The sequence below is a fragment of the Actinia tenebrosa genome, unplaced genomic scaffold (assembly GCF_029948245.1).
Source record: "Actinia tenebrosa isolate PJP-AT-01 unplaced genomic scaffold, QUT_ActTen_1.0 PGA_scaffold8__29_contigs__length_14323225, whole genome shotgun sequence".
Classification (NCBI taxonomy): domain Eukaryota; kingdom Metazoa; phylum Cnidaria; class Anthozoa; order Actiniaria; family Actiniidae; genus Actinia; species Actinia tenebrosa.
In genome coordinates this window covers 13,113,222-13,135,244 of record NW_028292585.1, presented here as the reverse complement: position 1 = coordinate 13,135,244, position 22,023 = coordinate 13,113,222, and the positions used below count along the sequence as shown (strand labels likewise).

General features: G+C 39.1%; 2 protein-coding genes and 1 long non-coding RNA gene across 4 annotated transcripts; 2 read left to right on the top strand and 1 right to left on the bottom strand.

Moving 5' to 3' along the window:
- Positions 1 to 298: 298 nt before the first annotated feature.
- LOC148905234 (uncharacterized) lies at positions 299 to 21,675 on the bottom strand. Of its 2 annotated transcripts, none has more exons than XM_089040675.1 (5): positions 21,574 to 21,675; positions 3,945 to 4,340; positions 3,326 to 3,605; positions 1,718 to 1,747; positions 299 to 1,564 (listed from the first exon to the last, which is right to left on the bottom strand). In XM_089040675.1, the coding sequence occupies exons 1-5, from the start codon at positions 21,641 to 21,643 to the stop codon at positions 1,408 to 1,410; spliced, it is 933 nt and encodes a 310-aa protein (XP_088896801.1). In that variant the 5' UTR covers positions 21,644 to 21,675; the 3' UTR covers positions 299 to 1,407. The 2 variants fall into 2 exon arrangements, with proteins under 2 accessions (XP_088896801.1, XP_088896802.1); XM_089040676.1 differs by having other exon boundaries at positions 300 to 1,564; positions 3,342 to 3,605.
- On the top strand, positions 8,321 to 13,282 carry LOC148905236 (uncharacterized). The gene is made up of 2 exons (XM_089024052.1): positions 8,321 to 8,796; positions 12,024 to 13,282. Exons 1-2 carry the CDS (start codon positions 8,508 to 8,510, stop codon positions 13,046 to 13,048), a joined length of 1,314 nt encoding a protein of 437 aa, XP_088880178.1. The 5' UTR covers positions 8,321 to 8,507; the 3' UTR covers positions 13,049 to 13,282.
- Positions 13,918 to 15,586, top strand: LOC148905235 (uncharacterized). The gene is made up of 2 exons (XR_016121807.1): positions 13,918 to 14,334; positions 15,384 to 15,586. It is a non-coding gene; the product is annotated as an uncharacterized LOC148905235 (long non-coding RNA).
- Positions 21,676 to 22,023: the final 348 nt, after the last annotated feature.

Genomic DNA, 22,023 nt, shown 5'->3' with positions numbered 1-22,023 from the left:
AATTTTTTAAACCGAGTGCGCAAAAGCGATAAACAAAACTGAGAGTATGAAATGTTCGTGCGATTTTCTCCAAATCTAACATAAGAATTTCTTTAAATCTTTGATATTTTTTTTGTCATGAATTGGGGATTCTTAGGAGTTAACAGTTTTTCTACATCACATCTGAATCGCGCGCACTTTTATTTTTTTCAACTTTCGATTTTTCTCGATTTTCTTGCGTTGAGGACTTTGATTTTAATAAAATATACATTAGTACAAACTTCAAACCAAGAGCAACAACTGGTATAAATTCTAAAGTGATCCAGCAAACAGAACATTGCCAACGCGACGATTGAAAAAGTTCTGTTTGGTGATCACGAAACTGTACCGAAACACCTTAAATATAAAGCTGTCTTCTCAATTTTACTGAATTTGCGTTTTTCAGTTTTGTGGCACGTCAAGGTGGATGCGCACGCAACCTTGAGAAAATGGTCTATCGTTTAACCTGAGTATCAGGCCTTGGCGGGGGAGACCTCTCCGCAGGAGAGCCTGGTACTCAGGTAAGCAATTTTTCTACACCGAATGCACTTAAGTGTAATGAAATAGAGAGAATAAGAGAAAAATATCAAATGCCCTTGGCAGGATTCGAACCCACGTCTTCGGTATTCTAGCCCGATGTGTTAACCACTACATTACAAGGACCAACGCTGGTAACGCAGCCAGAATATGAAATGTAGGATATTCGTGAGGATCCCAGAGCGATATTTTTTCTCTATAGATAAGTTGAACAGCGCAAATATGTACCCAAAGAATAGACATAGTATAATAGTAATAAATTATGCGTTCGGTGTGTGTAATGAAATAGAGAGAATAAGAGAAAAATATCAAATGCCCTTGGCAGGAATCGAACCCACGTCGTCGGTATTCAAGTCCGATGTGTTAATTGATTAATTAATTAAAAGTTATCAATCAATCAATCTTTTGGATCAGCCCAGATTGCGAAAGTAATCCAGTACCGCTCGAAAGCTGGACTTTCATTGCTACCTAAGTAAAGTACCGCTTTCATAAGGTTAGGTTTAGTGCTATTGTTTGGATGACCAATCTATTGTTTTTTAATTCAATCATGTAACTCGTTCCGAGCGGTACGGGCTGGCTCGATTGCGATTGCTGTGTCTATTTGTTGCATAGGCAATTCCGACGCTTGTGTGGACCAAGCTTAACTTGGAGAAATAGTGTGCCCTTAACTTTTCTTCCCTAAAGCAATCAATGAGAGTGATGACAATAGACCCCTTGCATTGGATTCCTAGAGGAATTCTTCTGGGGGACAAAACAATAGGCCGTCTTTTGTTATGCAAAAAAATCCACTGTTTTGTCCCCCAGAACAATCCCTCTAGGAATCCAATGCAAGGGGTCTATTAGTTTGGCGAATCATGTGGATGTGTTGAATTGAACAAGCCAATAAGAAAGAGACTTTGTCGGCTGAAAGTTGTGCTTCAGATCCAACGAGAAAGAAGCAGGAATCCCAACATCCAAGGTTCTGAAATGCATTTCTTGGAACCTGATGTTGTCGGTTGGACCGTTGTACCTAGAAAGGGTTAAAAGTGTAGATGTACCTCTATTATCACTGCAGTGTTAAGGCTATATATGTTTAATTGTTTAACGCATAATTCAAACAAGAAAACCTAGCTAGAGCTATATAAATATCAGTTAATACAGGCAAAACAAATCGTGCACATACCTGAAAGAAGCGTCTGTTGGGCCGCTGAACCTAGAACGAAAAAGTGTACATTAGTACATGTACTTCTATTATCACTGCAGTGTTGTATGTGCATGTGTGTTTATAATCATTATTAACACATGATCAGATTCACAAAAAGAGAACCTACCCATAAAAGTGCAGTTAATACAGGCAACAAAGTCGTGCACACACCGGCAAAAAGGCTGAAATTCATCGGGTTGGTTCCAAATTCTCGTTCAGTGACACAGTGCAGCAACAAGAAGACAGAGTGCAAAAAACGGTGAGTTGAATACAATAATTAAAATACATGTTCTTCATGATTTACCCATTCTACATACACCCCTTTGCATAATACTTGCCATCTTCAATCGAAAGGCATTAAGCTTAAGACACACAGTACAACATTGCACACAACAGGACTGTTGCAGCATGTCTACCAACATTGCATGCAACAAATGTGAAGTTGAATCGAGCTCTACTCTTACATACACCCCTTTGCATAATACTTGCCATCTTCAATCGAAAGGCATTAAGCTTAAGACACACAGTACAACATTGCACACAACAGGACTGTTGCAGCATGTCTACCAACATTGCATGCAACAAATGTGAAGTTGAATCGAGCTCTACTCTTGCAACATTGCGCGCAACACTTTTCATCGTGTGAACATGGTTGCAACATTACCTGCAACATTTTGAAATCAGCTTGCAACAAATTTATAACCGCTGGCCAAATTTTTTATCATGGCGCGCAGACAAAAGCGATGTTGCGTGATTTCGTTGCAACGTGTGTCACCCCGGTTCAAATTTGTTGTGTGCAATGTAATTGCACCGTGTGTCCGCCCCCTTAGGGTCGTCCAGGGGGGGCACTAAACAAATACTTAAAAATGACGACTCCACGATATTTTAAACTTTTACTTGGTAGTGGAACTGTCCATATTTATAATTCATCTCTAGCTGTCAAATTGTCTTTTTGTGAACTGTTAATGTCAATCTACGCCATTAAAATAGCAAAGTTTGTAAGTTTGCTCCCCGCACGACCCATACTTCCCATCATGATTCAAGATGGCCGCCGGCTCGTCGAAGTAGTCCATTAGTAATAACCAGTACTTTATTTTGGGCCTGGGCTTGTCGTCATGCCGTATGTCATGCATAAAACGCCGCACTCAGTGCACGTGCAACAAAGTTGTCGTGCCGAGAGAATACATGACAGCAAAAGTGAGAACCTCTACTTCATGTTGCCAGTACGATTTACATGTAGCGTGCGTGACAAGCTGCTTAAGTATTTCGTTTCGTGTTGGGTTTCTCTTTTCTTTCCTATTTGCTTTTGGTTTCTTCTTTTTTCTATTTTCTTCTTTCATTTCATTACTCTGTTTTATTTTGTTTGGTGATGGACTTCAACCCCAAACGTATCCGTGAAAAGAATGCGTGCTCTAATTCCTCGCTTGCACGTTACGTCATCGCGGCCTCTCGGGGGAGCGTTGGTGCCATTTAACAAAAGATTTCTTATTAGCATCCATTGTTAACGGCACCACAATGGCCGCCATGCTTTTGTCTTTAAACTCTCTTGGGAATGCTTGCAACCCATCATTAGAATAGAAACTATACTTTGCTACTTGTTTACCCTCCACGGATAGAGTTATGCGTCTCTCTACTGTTTCTTCGCGATCATTCGACGCAACGCAGACATATTCACCCCCATCTTTCATGGCTACTTTGTCGATTTTGTGCATTACTTCACGTTTCCCCTCCTTGATGACCTGGTCCTGTTTGGACAGGGATACATTAGGTTCTGGTTTCCCTTTAGCTTGGCATGTGATATTAACAACATCCCCTTCCTTTACTGTTGCATTGCTTGAGATGGAGAAGTTGGTGATCTTTGCCTTTTCTGCGGGTATGGAGAAATAAAATAGAAAAAAAAGAGTGCTCATACTAAATCCGTGAAACAAATACTAAATTTTCAGCACTAAATAGTGATAATTAAACAATAGAAAACAAAGGATTCTGTATGAAATAGTACTAATTAGTACTATTTAATGTTCACGGTTTTAGTGTGTGCACTCTAAAAGAAACATAAACATAAACATAAACATAAACAACACAACACAACAACAGAATACAACAGAGCGGAGCGGAGCGGAGCAGAGCAGTCCTACTCATCAGTTTATCTCCTTCGATATAACATGACATTTTACCAACACTTGTAATCTTTACAAAGACAACTTACCAAATATGCATAGCTTAAACCAATCTTCCAAAGGGCTCCTGTAGATCCCCATTTCAATATCAATGCCATACCACTTCTCCATATCACTCTTCGTCAAGTTATAAAGCATCACTTTGGACTGGTAAACCCCATTGTTTCCAACATTTCCTTCGTAACCGTACTTCTCCTCACAATTCTTTGCTTTCTCAACATTCCCATTCTCATCCACTTTTAAGCATTTTCTGGATACATATCCCGGATACTTCCACTCCCCGAACAAGAACTCTAGTATTTTGGTACCGTGGGGAGGCAAGGACTTGATTTCATATTTCCAAGTCAGGTTCAGGTTTTTTCCTTCTTTACCGAAGATCTTTTTTCCTTTTAATTCTTCGATGAAATTCGACATTTTGGCGTCCGCTAAAAAATTCAATATAAAATTATGTTAGATATACTTAGTCAAAAGAAGCCAAGGCGTCTTTATTCTTCTAAATATACACTCAATTGAAGAATCGTTGTCGGGTTCAGAAGCATAGAACATAAAAGCTGAGACCGAAATGGCACATGGGAAATGACATAAGTATATTATAATTTATTCATTTGCGCCATCCATGCAGTCGGTTTAGAATGCCAAACGCGTATAGGTTGCTATCAATAGACGTCACTTCCGGTAATAGCTCTTTTTTAATGGCTCGTAGAATCTTGGAGGTTGTTTTGATCTCTTGTTTTCTGGTTTCATGTCGTAGAAATAGTCAAATACAATAGTTTGAGGACTTATTTTGATATGTTTTGACTTGAACCCGACAACGATTCACTTGAGTGTAGTCATTAAAGGAATTGCAACGAACATCCCTTGTATTGAACGCTTGTTTGTTTTTCAAGCTACGGTTTTAGGGTTAGTTCCTAGTCAACCGGTCGTTCGACACCTGCGCCTATTCAACTATGCAATATTAATTACGGTTTACTTAGCAAGATCAGAATTTTAAGCCTTGAGCGTAGAAACTATCTTTCACTATTATCTAGACATAGGTGATAAAATTTTGTCACCGTAAACGTTACTTGTGGGAATGAGAGAAAGGACTGTTAACCTTAATTTTAGCAAAAAAATCCACTTCATTGGAAAGCTTAGGTTCAAGTGAAAAAGAATATGATATTTCTGGTGTTGCGAAATAAGTTGGAAAAAAGGTTTTAGTAATAACTGATACATGAGGTGGAATGACGCCGAAGTTTGTCTAAATCTTGCATACGTAATGAGCTTTCCAGTTATTGAAAAAGCCTTATAATTAACCGGCGAGACTTCTGACTACCATATATTGTCCGAGACTAAGTCTTTTAAAATACTACCCCGCGAGCAGAAGGTGGTTTTCTTTCCCTCAGCAGGACGAGCGGCAGCCTGTCAATTACGAACTTTTTTTACTAGTATATGATATGATGCGGTTCGAAAATTCGCAAATTATGGAAGTTGATAAAATTGCGAACTTTTTTTTACTAGTATATAATATATACAGCATCAGAATTCGCAAATTATGAAAGTTGATGAAATTGCGAACTTTTTTTTACTAGTATATAATATGATACGGTTCGAAAATTCGCAAATTATGAAAGTTGATAAAATTGCGAACTTTTTTTTACTAGTATATAACGTAATTTTAAAATAATTTAATACGGCATCAAGAAAAGTGCGAACTTTTTTTAATTAGTACTGTTAAAGAAAATTGCAAAATTCGCAAATATGTAAGTTCCGGGTTAAAACCTATCTATAGAAAAATTTCAAATTCAAAAATTTCAAAATTTGACCAAAGATCAATACCAAACAAACAAAAGAAAAATAGTCCAGTTAAATTTTGTAGAAAAAAAGAGTCTTTCAACAAGGAGTATAGTTTTCTAAATCGGAGGCAGATCAAGTATCTTAAAAAAAAAAGAATCTAAAAAAAGAAAGAATTGACAAAATAATTAATATTTGATTATAATCGGAATATCGAAATATGGAATATCGAAATTCATGATAACAAAACTTTTTAGTATTACCTTCACTCTGACAAACTTTGGAAAACTCTATATGATTACTGCTCGACTAGTCAGAATCACAAGAAACTCTATATTCAAGTCTGAAATTTACTAAATAAAACTATTCGCTCTACTTGTGAGAAACTAAGTGAGATTCGTAATCATTTCAAAGAGCAATTGCTTTGTTTTATCACTGGCCGCTATATCTAAAGAAAAACATTTCCGTCCAAATTATATTTCAGTAAAAAGTCGAAAAAGTTGCTCAATAAAAAAGCTTTTTTCTGTGACTCTGCTGATTTTTTAAAATAATTTGAGTTAATTTTTGTCCTGAAGTTTAACAAAGTTTTAAAACTAGATTAAAAATGCATGACTTCGCAGACTTAAAAATTAAAACTTAAAAATTCGCAAAAATATAATATTCCCCATCAGAATATCAAGAAAAAACGTTAACCAGTGATTATTAGACTCTTATGGATTATTTCAGTAAAGTTTCGGTTGAAGTCAAATTCGGCCGATTTTCGTACTATATATACACATTCCGATACTGAATCACAATCAGTTCTTACCTAAAACCACGGTTGCAAGTATTGGAATTCCTACTAAGGTATGACCTTCACTTGTATTATTATTTTAGAAATGATTGTATGATTGCATGTATGTACGATTGTCAGTAAGATTAGTTAGCAATTTATTTCATTTGATTTATTATAGTTTTACGATTGATTTATCGACAAAGATTTAAAGAGATCAAGGGACTAAAGTGTCTAGTCCGAGCGATCTGTAAAATAGCCTAGCGATAACTGAGACAGTTACATTCAGTATCGGAATGTGTACATAAACTTTACTGAAATAATCCTTAAGAGTCTAATAATCACTGGTTAACGTTTTTCTTGATATTCTGATGGGAAGTATTATATTTTTGCGAATTTTTAACTAAGTCTGCGATATCATACATTTCAGAAACCAAGAATTAAGAAAACGAATAAACCAATATTATAATTTTTATTTAAAAAATAAGCAGAGTTATAATATAGGAAAAAGTTTTCAATTGAGTTTTTTATTGAGTAACTTTTTCGCCTTTTTACTAAAATATAATTTAAATGGAGATGTTTTTCTTTTCAGTAGATGATTAAACATTATATGCATGGTTAATGATTAAAACAAAGCAATTGCTCTTTGAAATATACATTACAAAATACTTAAGAATTTCATCATAGTTTTTGACAAGTACAGCGAATAGTTTTACTTAGTTTCTTTGAAAGGTTTCTTTTTGCTTGGCTTTTGGTTGCGCTTATGACGAGTGGTTTTCACTTGGTAGTCTAAGAGAGGATGTCAGCAAAATAAAAACAAACGCCCGCAATAGTCGAAAAATAGAATTCGTTCATATTTTAGAATTAGAAAGACCTTGAGGTGATATAAACTGTGGTATACTTCATTTGCCAAAATATCGCTTTATTTTGTGAGAAAAACGAGAAAAACCAATTTGTGCATATTAATTGACTCTCTGAGAAAGCCAAAATATCACCCAACTTCGAGGGCCTCGCGTGCCTTTGCAAAAATGTGTATGGGCTTCATTGCTCAAAAACGTTTTTTAACATTGTCTTGGCTATAAATCTGTGAAATTTTATTATTTTCCAATAAATTTATGTTGGCGGAAATTTTTTTATTACCAAGTTACTTTGGCGCGTCATGAAATATAAAGTACTTTCAAAAAATATTTTAACCATGTTTTTGAATAAAATAAAAGGTCGATATATTTAGAAATTGAGAAGTTAAAACAATAATAAACAATAATAAACAATAATAACCGCCACCCGGTTAGCTCAGTTGGTAAGAAGTTGCTGCCTTTGGTAAGAGCGTCGGTCTGTTGTTCGGAAGGTCGTAGTTCAAGCCTCGGCCGGACCAACACTCAGGGTCTTAAAATAACTGAGGAGAAGGTTAGACCTTCAAGACCTCTCGGACAAGGACTTAAAATCGTAGGCCCTGTCTCCCAACCCTTCCTAACCTACAGTAAAATGGGGGACATAAAAGAACCTGTTGAATTATTCGTATAAGAAGAGTAGGGGATTGTCTCCCGGTTCAACAGCCTATCCCAATCTGGAGGCATTAACACTTACTAACAAATCACTCAAAGCTGCTCGGCTGCTACTAGCGCCTTAATACGCAGCCCGTAAAGTCCTCCACTGGTCATGATTGTGGAGCGCATTGAGACCATGTAAAATGTGCTATATAAGAACCCCGTTATTATGTAGTGTTTAAAAAACGAGTAGGAGTGTTTTATCAGGTAAAAAAGAGAAAGCGGCCGAGAATAAAGAAAAAAAAGAGAGTGTATCGGGAGTGAATAAGAAATCATTTTTATGTGGTTAAATAAAATATTTAAGCAAAGTTAGACTTGAACTAAGTTGCCTGTTATCGCAAGTATCTGTCATCAAAAGGCTATAGCTTCGCGGCCATCTGATAAGCAAATTAATGTCTCACGCAATGAGATGAATGATGAACAGATGGTATCTGGGGACGAAGCTTGCATCGGGTGCTATCCAATTTCGCTAACGCCACGTGCTATCCGATTTCGCTAACGCTATGCGCTATCTCATATCGCTAACGCTAGCTTACGCAGTTTGTACGCTACACCAACGCTATTTGTTTTTACGCTATACTCTCGTTATGTCTCGGGCTACACGAAGTAGTACGGCCGTACTCTCTGCAGAAGACCGGCAGGAGATTATCCGGGAGGTTGTTCAAGCGGTTTTGGAGGCATCCTCTGCAAATGGGTCAGGAAACTCGTCCTCCTCGCCACCTTATTCTTCACAGCCTGCACTGCCAACTTCTTCCACCTCCGCAGTGGTTTCTGCTACGCAGGACGCTACAGGTACGTCTATTTTACCTGTACCTTCATTCGCCAGCACTTTTACGCTACCATCGCAGTCATTGGCCGACACGAGCGCTACGCTAGCTTTCTCAGCATCTGTGCCGAGCTCCGTCTCGTCGGTTTGGGCGCCATCATTGCCATCTGTTTCGGCGGTCTTGCATCAGCCTTTTATCGTTGGCCCAGGTTGCTCTCCCGTTCCCGCAAAGCTGGTTACCCAGATCATCAGTGGCAAGTTCGTCGACATGAGCGATCTCATTTCTCCTAACCTGGTGGAGACGGAAAACGAGCCCCAACTCTTCTTTGATGGTCGCATCGTTTTGACCTCTACGCCCAAGCGCCAGCGGCGAAAGGTAGAGGACATAATGACGTGGGTCGAGGCGTTCAGCATTTACTCGCTCGTGCTGACTTCTTATTTTCCCAATCGCTGGAAAGATCTTTTGCTCTACAAGCTGCTTATTCTGCGAACCTATCGCCAGTTTAGCGGCCGGGCTTGGCTGTCTTACGATAAGGCTTTTCGTGAGCACGCAGCAGCAAGCAAACTCACAGACTGGTCGCACATCAATAGCCAGCTCTACAGTTTCCACACCGCGGGATCTGTCCCACGCGCTCTCAGTGCTACAGCTGCTGAAGGAGCAGAACCCAAGGGCTCATCCAATAGCGACACCATATGCCGTTCTTGGAATCGGGGGCAGTGTTCTTCGCGTTATAGTGGCTGCCGCTTCGCACACAAGTGCTCTTCATGTTCTGGCCGCCATCGCTTGGTAGATTGCCCGAGTGGGACCGACGAGTCTTCGGAGTCCAAACGGAAATCCACGTTTGCCGAGTCGTCGGGGGAACTTCACAGGTCTAAGCGCCGCTAATCCAAGCACGCTAGTACTTTATGTTATACTTATGGTTCTTACAAAAAAATAAAAATAAAAAATGTTCCGTTTAATTCGTTCTTTAGCTTTAGCTATCTTGTATAGCACTCTATAATTTTCGCTCGTAATCTTGTCTAGACAGTTCAAGTGCATTTAGATTGTGTATTGTCAATTGTCTGGAACGTTTCAATGGTCTCGGGACATTTCGTGCCGTCGTTATTTCTTTTCTGCATGCTAGGCTTTATAAGAAACGCAGACAATGTCACTGGTATTTCATTGCATATGATATATATACATATATATATATATTTAAAAAAAAAAAAAAACCTTTCGTGCTAGGACTTTTGTGTTATCTCTATGCTGTCATACCTTTTAGCGCGTTATATTTACAAAACCTTGATACAATCTTTTCGCGTAACCAGGCCCTTAAGAAATTAGCTTTGCTGTCAGTCTGGCCTCTATGATTGGCTGCGGCGTTATTAGGACAATTAAGCCGTCTTCTAGCTGTCTCTGTAGGTCCCTTTGTATGCTATCGCAACAGCATTTCAAGCTTTACGTCGGGACCCTCTTACGCGTTTATTTTGCTAATTTTTCGTTCTTTTCGAGTCCCGTGTTATCGCCAGAGTGGGTCCTCCCCCTCCCATAGCATATACTTTACTCTCGATATATTATGTTTATGTGCATGTAATTTTACCCCGTCTAAGTTCCTATCTAGGGTAATTAGCTTTACTCGTCGTTTATCGCCTCACGTATCTCTTTTTAAGTCGTGTGAGCAGTTTGGAACATCTGCCGGTCGCTATTATTTTCACGGTCGTATTGTATCTTCTTTCAGCTATGCTTAACCTCCCGTTGGTATCTGACGTCACGCCCCTTAGTGTTGAGTGGTTTTCCCAAGAGTTGCTATCACACCCAGACCAGATTGAAGTGGCTTATGTTTTAAGTGGGATTCGATATGGTTTCAAAGTTGGATTCCAAAGTCAACTCAGCTCTTTAAGATCGGCCAAGAGTAACAAGGAAACCGCTATCCACAACCCTCAGGTGATTGATTCGTATCTGCAAAACGAGGTCAGGTCGAACAGGGTCGCGGGCCCCTTCTCCGAACCTCCCCTTCCTGACCTGCACGTCAGCAGCTTTGGGGTGATACCTAAGCGTGGCCAGCCTGGAAAATGGAGGCTCATAGTCGACCTTTCATCTCCCAGGGGACTTAGCGTGAACGATGGTATCGACCGCGAGGCTTTTACCCTTCAGTATGTCAGGGTTGATCAAATCATTCGGATGATCTCTAGCCTTGGTACCGGAGCACTGATGGCAAAGTTCGACGTCGAATCGGCCTACCGTAATATTCCGGTTCATCCTTCTGACAGGTACCTTCTCGGTATGAAGTGGCGCGGAAAGTATTACGTTGACTTAGCGTTACCTTTTGGTCTTCGATCAGCCCCGTTTATTTTCAATGCGGTAGCCTCGATGATAGAGTGGATTTTGGTGAACAATTACCAAGTTAGCAATCTCGTTCATTATCTTGATGATTTTATCATGGCGGGCCCTCCTAACACTGACGCCTGCGCAGTTAACCTAGCTAAGTCACGTCAAGTATGCCGCACTCTAGGTGTTCCGCTACATCCCGACAAATGCATAGGCCCTGATACTACCCTGGTTGTTTTAGGCATCGAATTGGACTCAGTGAACCAAATTGCTCGTTTGCCAGCAGATAAGTTATGCAACCTTAAACTATTGATTGCTACCTGGCGGTCGCGACGCTGGTGTAATAGACATCACCTAGAATCGTTGATTGGCCACCTCCACCACGCAGTGAAGGTGGTGTGGCCTGGTCGCACGTTTATACGGCGCATGATTGACCTGCTAGGCTGTTTCCGCAAGCGAGACCATCCTATACGTCTGAATTGCGAGTTCCATCGCGACTTAGACTGGTGGCACCAGTTCCTCTCTACGTGGCACGGGGTTTCTTTTTGGCTGTATCCTGGTATCCCAGTCGTAGGCGATACCCAGGTGGTATCGGACGCCTCAGGAGCAATTGGTTATGGAGCTTTTCTGGACCAAGCGTGGTTCAACGGTGTCTGGTTGGAGAAGCAGGGTTCTCAATCTATTGCATATAAGGAACTCTTTCCGATCGTTCTAGCCGCGCATGTGTGGGGCCATCGGTGGTCCAAAAAGCATGTCATCTTTCGTTCCGACAACGAGGCTGTGGTGTTCATGCTGAACGGCAGGACTTCTAAAGTCCCCGACCTGATGCGGCTGTTGCGCAGTCTGTTGCTAGCGGCAGCGCGCTTTAACTTTTCCTTTTCGTCGCTCCACATACCCGGCGTCCACAATGCAATCGCTGATGCCTTATCCCGTTTTCGTTGGCAGGAGTTCAGGCGTTTGGCTCCTTCAGCACACCGATCCCCAACTCCAATTCCGCATCAGCTTCTTCTCAACTTGACCAGTCCACTCTAAAGAAACAGTGTCAGGAATTCCTCCTAAATGGCCTGGCTCCCACCACACGTCGCACTTACGCGTCTGCTCAGCGTAAATTTATTGATTTTTGCCATCAGCTTGGCAAAGTTCCTGTCTTACCTGCAGATGAGAGAACTTTATGTCTTTTTGTAACGTTTCTGGCACAGTCGCTTCAGCATCGGTCTATTAAAGTCTACCTGTCAGCGGTTCGGGCCCTTCACATCGAGCAGGGTCACGCAGATCCATTGGTAAATTGTCCGCGGCTGCATCAAGTCTTTCGGGGCATTAAACGTTCCCAAGGGTCCCAGTTTTCACAGCGTCTACCGATTACCGACGCTCTCATGCTCACCATTTTCAAGGCCCTGGATATTGACTCGTTTGACCATGCCATGTTTTGGTCGTCATGTACGCTCGCATACTTTGGTTTCCTGCGATCGGCAGAGTTTACGGTCTCCAGCTTGGCCAGTTTCGACCCCACCATTCACCTGCAGGTCTCGGACTTGTCGTTTGATAATTTGGACCGACCATCGTGCTTACGGGTATGGATCAAAGCATCCAAAACCGATCCTTTCCGCGCAGGGTGCTATGTTCACATTGGTTGTGGCGTCTCCCCACTGTGTGCGGTGACTGCAATGTCCGCTTTTCTGCATAAAAGAGGAAATGCTTCAGGTCCACTATTCTTATTAAAGAATGGCCAACCATTGTCTCGAGAGTTGCTGACGTCGTGGCTGAGGGATATTTTCGCTGGTGCGGGAGTGACTGGTAATTTTTCCAGCCATAGCTTCAGGATTGGAGCCGCCACAGTTGCAGCGCGCAATGGTGTTCCAGATCACATGATCCAAACCCTTGGCAGATGGACTAGTAACGCTTATCAAAGTTATATCCGGACACCTACAGAATCCTTAGCCTCGATCTCGCGCTATCTTTCTCAAGCTTAATTTCCTGGAGTGACCTTAGTTTGGGTTGGTGCTTGGATCATTGTGGTGGGAGGCCCTTCTTCCTGTTCCTCCTCTCCAAGCACCTTGGAGAATCATTTGGAGGTGACAGGGTTGCCATAGTTACCGCTGACCTCCGCCGAGTTCCCGAGGCTCCTCCCACCCAAGCACCAACGCCAAGCTCATCTACGTGTGATGAGTTTAAATGTGGTTAAATAAAATATTTAAGCAAAGTTAGACTTGAACTAAGTTGCCTGTTATCGCAAGTATCTGTCATCAAAAGGCTATAGCTTCGCGGCCATCTGATAAGCAAATTAATGTCTCACGCAATGAGATGAATGATGAACAGATGGTATCTGGGGACGAAGCTTGCATCGGGTGCTATCCAATTTCGCTAACGCCACGTGCTATCCGATTTCGCTAACGCTATGCGCTATCTCATATCGCTAACGCTAGCTTACGCAGTTTGTACGCTACACCAACGCTATTTGTTTTCCCACCCACCCACCACTAAGGTAAGTATAGGTAAGTATTCCACTGCCAAGTCAGTGTGACGGTGCTAGGTGGGAGGTGACAGGGTTGCCATAGTTACCGCTGACCTCCGCCGAGTTCCCGAGGCTCCTCCCACCCAAGCACCAACGCCAAGCTCATCTACGTGTGATGAGTTTAAATGATAATTAGATCCAATATCCATGCATTAATACGCCTGAAGAGAGATGACGTTTTACCCCCGACTCTAAACCATAATAGTTTTTTAAATTCTTTCATATTAAATTTTTTGATTCCTTAGAGAATACAGGAACAATAGTCATAATTAAAGAACAAAAGCAGTGTGAAAAGGATTATGGTCTAGAGACGGGGGTAAAACGTCATCTCGCTTCAGGCTCATTGGATGTCAGATCCAACTCTATGGACTATACCCATTTGGATATCCATGATCTAATGATCTAATGATCTAACTAGCATCCAGTGTTGGATCAAGGTATTAAAAGACTTTGAGAAGTAATATTCAATACCATGAATCACACCTAATACCATAGTCAGAACGACAATAGACTAAGATAGATTTTCTTACAGCTACAGGTTCTAAACTACAACAGTCTAATCATGAATGAGTGGTTCAAAAAGGTGCTTGTGGTGTTCAGGCCAATTCTCCTTGGAGTATATATGTTGCTGAACTTCGTGACTGAAAAGATGGGACAGGCGCTCGGAGCTCTAGATGAGGAAAACCCAAGAATGAAAATACCACAAGAACATGATGAAACTGGATCACCAATCCAAGAAACAAAGTTAATATTATTATTATTATTATTATTATTATTACTGCTGTTAGTCGTGTGTTTTTCAACTTAATCATATCCTTTTTGTAATCACTACCAAATCCTGCAATCTGATTGGTTCAAAGGAATGCGATAAATTCCCAAGTCGCATCCTTAGGAGCTCTTTATCGCATCCTGAAAAAAAAATTTCTTTAATGTCCCCTCTTGAAATAAAGTTTATTATTATTATTATTATCACTATTATTCTTATTATAATATTATTATTATTATTAAACAATAAAATAAAACAAAATAAAACAAAAAAATATTTAAAAAAATTTTTTTAGATGTTTTTTTTTGTTCGCATTTAGTTCTACTACTACATTAAATTGATTATTTCTGCACTCTTTATTGTGTCTTTTTCTTGCGTATGATTACAAAAAGGATATGATTGAGTGGTAATTGAACTTCGTGTCATGCAATTTTGGTCTGAAATCAAACTTGCAATTACAAATCGCACTCCCGCTACGCGGTCGTGCGATTTCGTAATCGCGCGTTTGATTTCAGACCAAATTTCACTCCACTAAATTATCCGCTAAATTATCAATTTCCGCTAAGATCGTTTTTTCCAAATATTGTAATCTTTGTGCGAACGATTTTTCTGTAAATTTCAAAAGCCATCGATCCATATATATTCTGACTGAAGAAAAAAAAAATTTGGGAAAAACTCTTTGGCCAGAAAAAAAAAAAAAAAAAAAAAACTACGTCGGAAAAAATAGCGAAAATTAAATCTAAAATGCGTAACCAACATAGGTGTACAGAATAGTAACAGGTTTAATAAGGAGTATTCCAGCGACATTACCCTGCAAGGAAAGGTCCTTTTCTACCCCGCTTCCTAGCAGTGTACAGCGACATCAGTTGGCACAAAGAAATTAATAATGTTATTTATTATTCTTATTGTATTTTTATTTTAGATCTATTTAAATCAAATTTTAGCAACTTTTTGAATAAGTAAAATGCAGCAAGTCCTCCGAAGTTGATTAGGCAACTATTCATTGTTGTTTTTCTTTTTTCAACAGTCAGCGAAACTTTTAAATTAACATCAGCCTAATATTGGGATTCAAGTGTTACTATGTCACGCAACGCTGAGGTCAAGTCATAATCACGTAAAATTTTGTACTTTTAAACTCGTGGATGGGTCTAAATATGCAAATGTGTCACTCGCTCACTAAGATGTTAGCATATCGACAATTAAAAGTTTATCGATAATCTTACGCCATATGATTACTAACGTTACACGACACTAACAAGTAATAAGAATCTCTTATCCAGTATAGACTACTTTGGCTATTTGTATGACGAAATGAACTGCTGACAAGTGAATATGAACTAAGAGAAGGAATCCACGTGCCCCATCATGTGCACACTTTGATGCTATTTTTAAAATCTATTCTAAAAATATCATCCAATGATATCCTTATTTGATCGTTTGATATTCTGTACGCGCATAGTACGCGCGCGCTCTACGCTGTTTGCTAACGTTTTCTTGTGCTTTTCTTATGTTCAAATGTACAAATCTGACCTCAAGATGACGATGTAGGTCGAAAGCTTTGGAAAATAAATGTAAAAATACTTCAGAAAGTTGAACAAATTGCTACTTCAATTTCCTGTCGTATTTGCCAAGCTTTCGACGTGCACATTCATATTCAGGGCAGAGTCGAAATAACGGAAAAACCCCAAAAACGTAAGCAAACAGCGTAGAGCGCGCGTAGTAAATGCGCGTACAGAAGAAAAAAGGTTTGAAAATATGAACAAACCACAGGCTAACCACTCTAATAAATGAAGGAAATACTAAATGGTGTCTTGTCTTTGTCTTTTTATGCGCGCGCTATCGATTTTTTGTCATCTCACCTACCCCCCTTGGTAACAATTTTGTTTTTCTACTATACAATATACTAGTATATTGTATAGTAGAAAAACAAAATTTAGTATTTCCTTCATTTATTAGAGTGGTTAGCCTGTGATCAAACTGTACACATGATCGTTACAAGGCTGTATAGGGGGGATTCCTTCTCTTAGTTCATTTTCTCTTGCTGCTGATGTTTCATGTGGGATATTTCTGGCACTGTATGCGCACACTGCATGCTCACACTCGCACATCTAAAATAATACAATTAACGCCTGAAGTAAAATTTCAATGGGTCAAAACTTTTTTGCTGATGTATTGAAGTAAGCAGAAAGCCTTATGTACAATCGTCACATATTTAGATTTTTCACAAGACTCGTATGTTGAGCCGCAAACCAGTCTTACAATGCGTCTGGTTTTTTCCTCCTCGACAAAATGGAAACGTTGCGCAATAGTACCCAGCATGCATGTTAATGATTTGAATAGCTCTATGCGACCATGGCAACAACGATCCTCCAATCAAATCATGTTATTTACGAAAGTCAATTTGATTGACATTGTCATAATGATAGACAAACTCACATGAGTTCGACCTAACACCAATATAGTTGTTGAGACGCCATTTCGTCATTCCTTAGCGTTTGTTGTCGAACTTATTTATAGAGATTTTTTTCGCTAAGGTATGTGTTCTGTGGGCATTTGCTCTATCGTTGTCTTCAGCTTTCTTATCAGTCTGCTCAAACTAATTATACCAGCGCACACGCCGTTTGCGGTAGACCCACACTAAAAGAAGTTTTTGAGCAATCTTGGAACGGGTCGGACCGCGAACTCAAAAAGAAAGTCAAAGAAATGCCATAAAACATAAAAAGTGAACACAAAAGCAAAACAAATCAATACAAAAGCAATACAAATGAACACAAAAAGTATACAAATGAACTCAAATTTCATCTCAAGTGAGAACTGGTTAAAAGAGCACTGTGAATACCACAACTTGAATTCAAATTTATTGAAGTCAAAGGACAGCTCGACCGAAGGCGAGACAACAGCCGCCATATTGAAGTTGCACAGTACACGAGACAAGGACTTTGAACTTCCGAACATGAAGGTGGATTCGATTATTGTTTTCATCTGTATTAACTTATTTAGTTCCTTTGTGTTTCATATTAGCAGTTCATCTGTCCAACTTGCCATAATCCTAATGTTTATCGTAAGCTTACTTTTTTCTGTCATGTTTTAATACACGAGTGTCTTTGTACACCGAACAATGGATGAAGCATTCGGTAACTGTGATGTATTCGATAAAGCTGTACAGTTTACTATTATTGTCCATGCTCATAATAAGAAGTCAATGAATTTCTCTAGATCTCGATATGCGAAATTTGTCTATTGTCACGAGAGGAAAGTGGGGGAGTGATACTTTCCCAATTGGACACAAAGATTTTTGGTCGCTTTTTGTTTCCTTCTTCTTCTTTATTTCTGCTACTTGTAGTACTTTACAATGAACTCATCTGAACTCTAGATATGACTCTTGACTAGCTGCTACTTCACTGAACTGAACTCTGAGTGAGCTCGTATTTAAGGGCTAAGCTCACGTCACATAACTGGTTTGTACTAGGTCAAACTAGATTAGACCAGTTAGGCCAAGTATGACGTAAGAGCTTGAGACAGGTGTTGACTTAAGGAAAAAGTACGAGCACTCAGTTCTAAGAGCTGACCCTGGTGCTCGCTAGCTCAACTAATAGAGAACAGATTATCCTTAAGATATTTTAAAGTTTCACATAAGATGATTCTGAACTAGAGAACAGAAAAAGACTTAGGAAGTAATAGTTTGTACAGCAAACAATCCTGCTCTTTTCCAGTACGCATGTACAAAGTTGTACATGACCAAAACCTGTTTTTAGTGGAAAAGTACAGTAGATTTGCAGCTGGTGTTTACTACAAAAAGTACTTCCCAATTAGAAGTGAAAGGCCATGTCAATGAACAAACATCCTTGACCCTCAGGTTACTGAACAAGTCATTGTGAATGACTTACAATTGGTCAATGATAGGACGTCTATGCAAAGTCATTGGATATTAATATTCTGCCGCAATTATAATAATCAATAGCATTCCCACGTACTTTCTGGTCCCTGGGGGATTGGAAGAGGTTGCTCATTGGTTGGGAACGGATACCTAAGGAAAGGACGCGTACTATGGCGTGGTTGAACAAGATAGCCGAACTACTGTGTGGCGTGTAGGTTGTTTCGACATCAACCCGGCTTACTAGTAAACCGTTGATCAAACACAGTCTATGGCAGGCCAAGCTCCACAAATCCCTGCTGTTGTTGAGTGTTGCTAATGCTTTTCCTTCTTACTGGTAAACAACTGATTCCAACAGTAAATGCTAAATTTTCTCTCAAGTTTAAATTCAACAGGTTTATTCATCGAAAATCCGGCTCTTTCATAAACGAGTCCAATCTACCTTCATTTTAGATGTCCATTAGATAACTTGTCATTTTGAAAACACTGAAGTTCAGGGCAGAAGTACGTGTTCTTCTCAATATTAACTGTATTTCAGTTTAGGTGGAGAATTGTGGAATAACTTCCAGTCTCATCTATAACTGCAATCAACTCCAAAATGAATGAGTCTCAATCGAGCGACCATTGTTTTGATTTAAAAACAAGCTTGAATGATGTTGTCTCAGCTGAGTATTTTTCACATATGCTGTTTATGGATTCTTTCAAAAACCTTTCAGAATTTCTCAAGGAATTCCTCTAAGCGCATTTTCTCATCAAATTGAATAAAGTTTGTTTTGACAACTGCATGAAGCTTGCTTTGTCACTGCCGATCTATCTTGTATACCCATGACATCACTACAATCTGACCAATCAGAAATCGCATGTTAAAATAGCTCAGGTTTGCGCGCGGAGCTAAAAATAGATTTTCAAGAAACCTTCATGGGTCACAGGGATATGCTCTCTTACTTCATATTCTCTTGATTTTCTGTAAGACCAAAACTCTTGATGATCAGTATTGTACAGATAAAAGCAGGTATAGTATAAATTCAATTAAGAAACCTTTCAATTTGGGACAGTTTTTTGATTGGTTGGATCTGATATCCAAATGATGGACTTTGGATCTAATTAGCATAAAATTAATTTCTTGTTCATTCCAATACACTCTCTTTGTTTTCTTTATTCTCCTTTTTCTCCTTTCTCCTTTTTTACCTGTTTTGCCTGTTTATTATTGTTTTAACTTCTCAATTTCCAAATATCGACTTTTTATTTCATTCAAAAACATGGTTAAAATATTTTTTGAAAGTTCTTTATATTTCATGACGCGCCAAAGTAACTTGGTAATGAAATAATTTCCGCCAACTTAAATTCATTGGAAAGTTAGAAAATTTCACAGATTTAAAGCCAATACAATGTTTAAAAAAGGTTTTAAATATGTAGCCCATAAACATGTTTGCAAAGGCACGCGAGGTTGGGTGATATTTTGGTTCTCTCAGAGAGTCAATTATGCACAAATTGGTTTTCTTCGTTTTTCTCTCAAAATAAAGCGATATTTTGGCAAATGAAGTATACCACAGTTTATATCGCCTCAAGGTCTTTCTAATTCTAAAATATGAACGAATTCTATTTTTCGACTGTTGCGGGCGTTTGTTTGATTTTTGCTGACATCCTTTAATGCGTGACTACCAAGTGAAAACCACTCGTCATAAGCGTAACCAAAAGCCAAGCAAAAAGAGACCTTCAGATTCGTATCCCGACTCCGTTGCCTGGTTTCCACTTCGTCATAAGCTGCTTCTCACTCATAGTCCGACTCAGTTGAAGTGAAAACAATCCGAAGTCAAGTGGAGTAAAAATCATAGCTATAGTCTATAGACCGCTCCAGCGTACGGGAAAAGCTTTGTAACTAAATTAGGACAAGGCCGGAATCAAGCGATTGTTTTCCACAAATATCGAATCTTTTAAAATTAGCATGTTTCATCATTGCTGATGAAAAATATTCGTTTTGAGAAGAGATAATCAGAAAATTCTTGGAAACCATATCAATTATTCAGTAACTCTTGCAGGTAGACAACGCCAACCCTAACAGTACATAGTTGTACATAGTTTGGGGTAGAATAGTTTTCTTTCGTATAAGGGGTTTTGGTTCCAATGAGTAGCCTTGTAAGGGATTTCGTGTACTATTGCTGTATTACCTGTGTTGATAGTTCAGATTTCGTATGACTGTGAAAACTTCAGTGCCGTGCCGCAACCGTGATGTTTCCTAGAATTTTGATTGGCTTTCTTTTCTCTTGCTCAATGGGATCGGTCTAGCAGTGCCGTATCCTTGTGGTGACCGTGTCCGCGTCGTGTTCGTGACGTGTTTCGTGCATTTGATTGGATGAAGAGTTCGTGTCTTGCCGCGACCGTGATGTTTTTTAGATTTTTGATTGGCTGGGTCTTTGCCGTGGCCGTGTTCGTGTCGTGAGCTTTTCACAGTCATACGAAAACTGCTTTATGTAAATCACATGTCATTCACATGTCATGTAAGTCACGTGATAAGGTTCTCGGAGAGAGAGAGATAGAAGTCGAGAGAAAAAATAATTGATAAAATAATAAATTTTAGTTAGTTAAGTCTAGAATCTGTGGACATTTCAAGTCTTTCAACAAGGAGTATAGTTCTAAATCGGAGACAAATCAAGTATCTCAAAAAAAAAAAAGAAAGAAAGAATTGATAAAATAATTAATAATTCATAAATTAATAAATAAATGATTATAATCAGTGGAATATTTACCAAGCTGCGAATATTCGAGCCCGAGAGGAATAATTGGTTTAGTAATTTTAGACTTGAATATCAGAGAAAAGTCGAAATTGATGATAAGAAAACTTTTTAGCATTCACCTCCACTCTGGCAAGCTTCTGAAAACCTCATATGATTACTGCTCGAGTCAGAATCACAAGAAACTCTATATTCAAGTCTGAAATTTACTAAATAAAACTAAGAAAGACATTCCCATCTAAATCATATTTCAGTAAAAAGTCGAAAAAGTTGTTCAATAAAAAACTTTTTTCTATGTTATAACTCTTCTGATTTTTTTAAGTAAAATTCCTAATCTTGGTTTACTATTTTTCATAATTAGCAATTTCCCTTTAAGTTTTCCTGAAGTTTAGCAAAGTTTTAAAACTAGGTTAAAAATGCGCAGACTTTGTTAAAGATTCGTAAAAATATAATACTCCCCATAAGAATATGAAGAAAAACGTTAACCAGTGATTATTAGACTCTTAAGGATTATTTCAGTAAAGTTACAGTTGAAGTCAAATTCGGAAGATTTTCGTTCTAGTCTTTCTTAATAACACACATTCCGATACTGAATCACAATCAGTTCTTACCTAAAGCAACCGTTGCAAGAATTGGAATTCCTACCAACACCAAGTTGATTCCAGATATGGGGGGAAGCATTCTAATATTTTGATTTTTCCGTTTAAAGCCGCTTTAACCGAACTAAGCAAAATTATCTAATGACTACGTTGGATAACTATGATATGAGGTTTTATAAAATATTTGGGATACTACGCGCGCTATGATTGGTCGAAAACCATGTTTGATGAGAGTATCAAAACACGCTAACGTCATTTTTAATCTATCGCGCTATGCGTCGTGGTTTCCCACGCTCCTCTCGTAATCTCTCAACATCCCGCGTGTTTTGATCAGAGTATCAAACACGGAAACTGTTTTTGATCTGTTAATTCATTGCAGAACTTTACACATACGCTATTATATATGTTGACATTCGAAGTATTCTTAAGCAATGGTCGTGCGTAAATCTATTGATGGTGCAC

What these genes read in the sequence shown, in the direction of transcription:
- LOC148905236 (XM_089024052.1), top strand. Translation starts at nt 8,508, where the DNA reads ATGCGCTATCTCATATCGCTAACGCTAGCTTACGCAGTTTGTACGCTA. An exon ending in TGCTACGCAGGACGCTACAG is followed by an intron (nt 8,797 to 12,023) that starts GTACGTCTATTT and finishes TTTCGTTGGCAG; the next exon opens with GAGTTCAGGCGTTTGGCTCC.
- LOC148905234 (XM_089040675.1), bottom strand. Translation starts at nt 21,643, where the DNA reads ATGCTTCCCCCCATATCTGGAATCAACTTGGTGTTGGTAGGAATTCCA. An exon ending in TCTTGCAACGGTTGCTTTAG is followed by an intron (nt 4,341 to 21,573) that starts GTAAGAACTGAT and finishes TGAATTTTTTAG; the next exon opens with CGGACGCCAAAATGTCGAAT. An exon ending in CCAACAGACGCTTCTTTCAG is followed by an intron (nt 1,565 to 1,717) that starts GTATGTGCACGA and finishes AACCCTTTCTAG; the next exon opens with GTACAACGGTCCAACCGACA.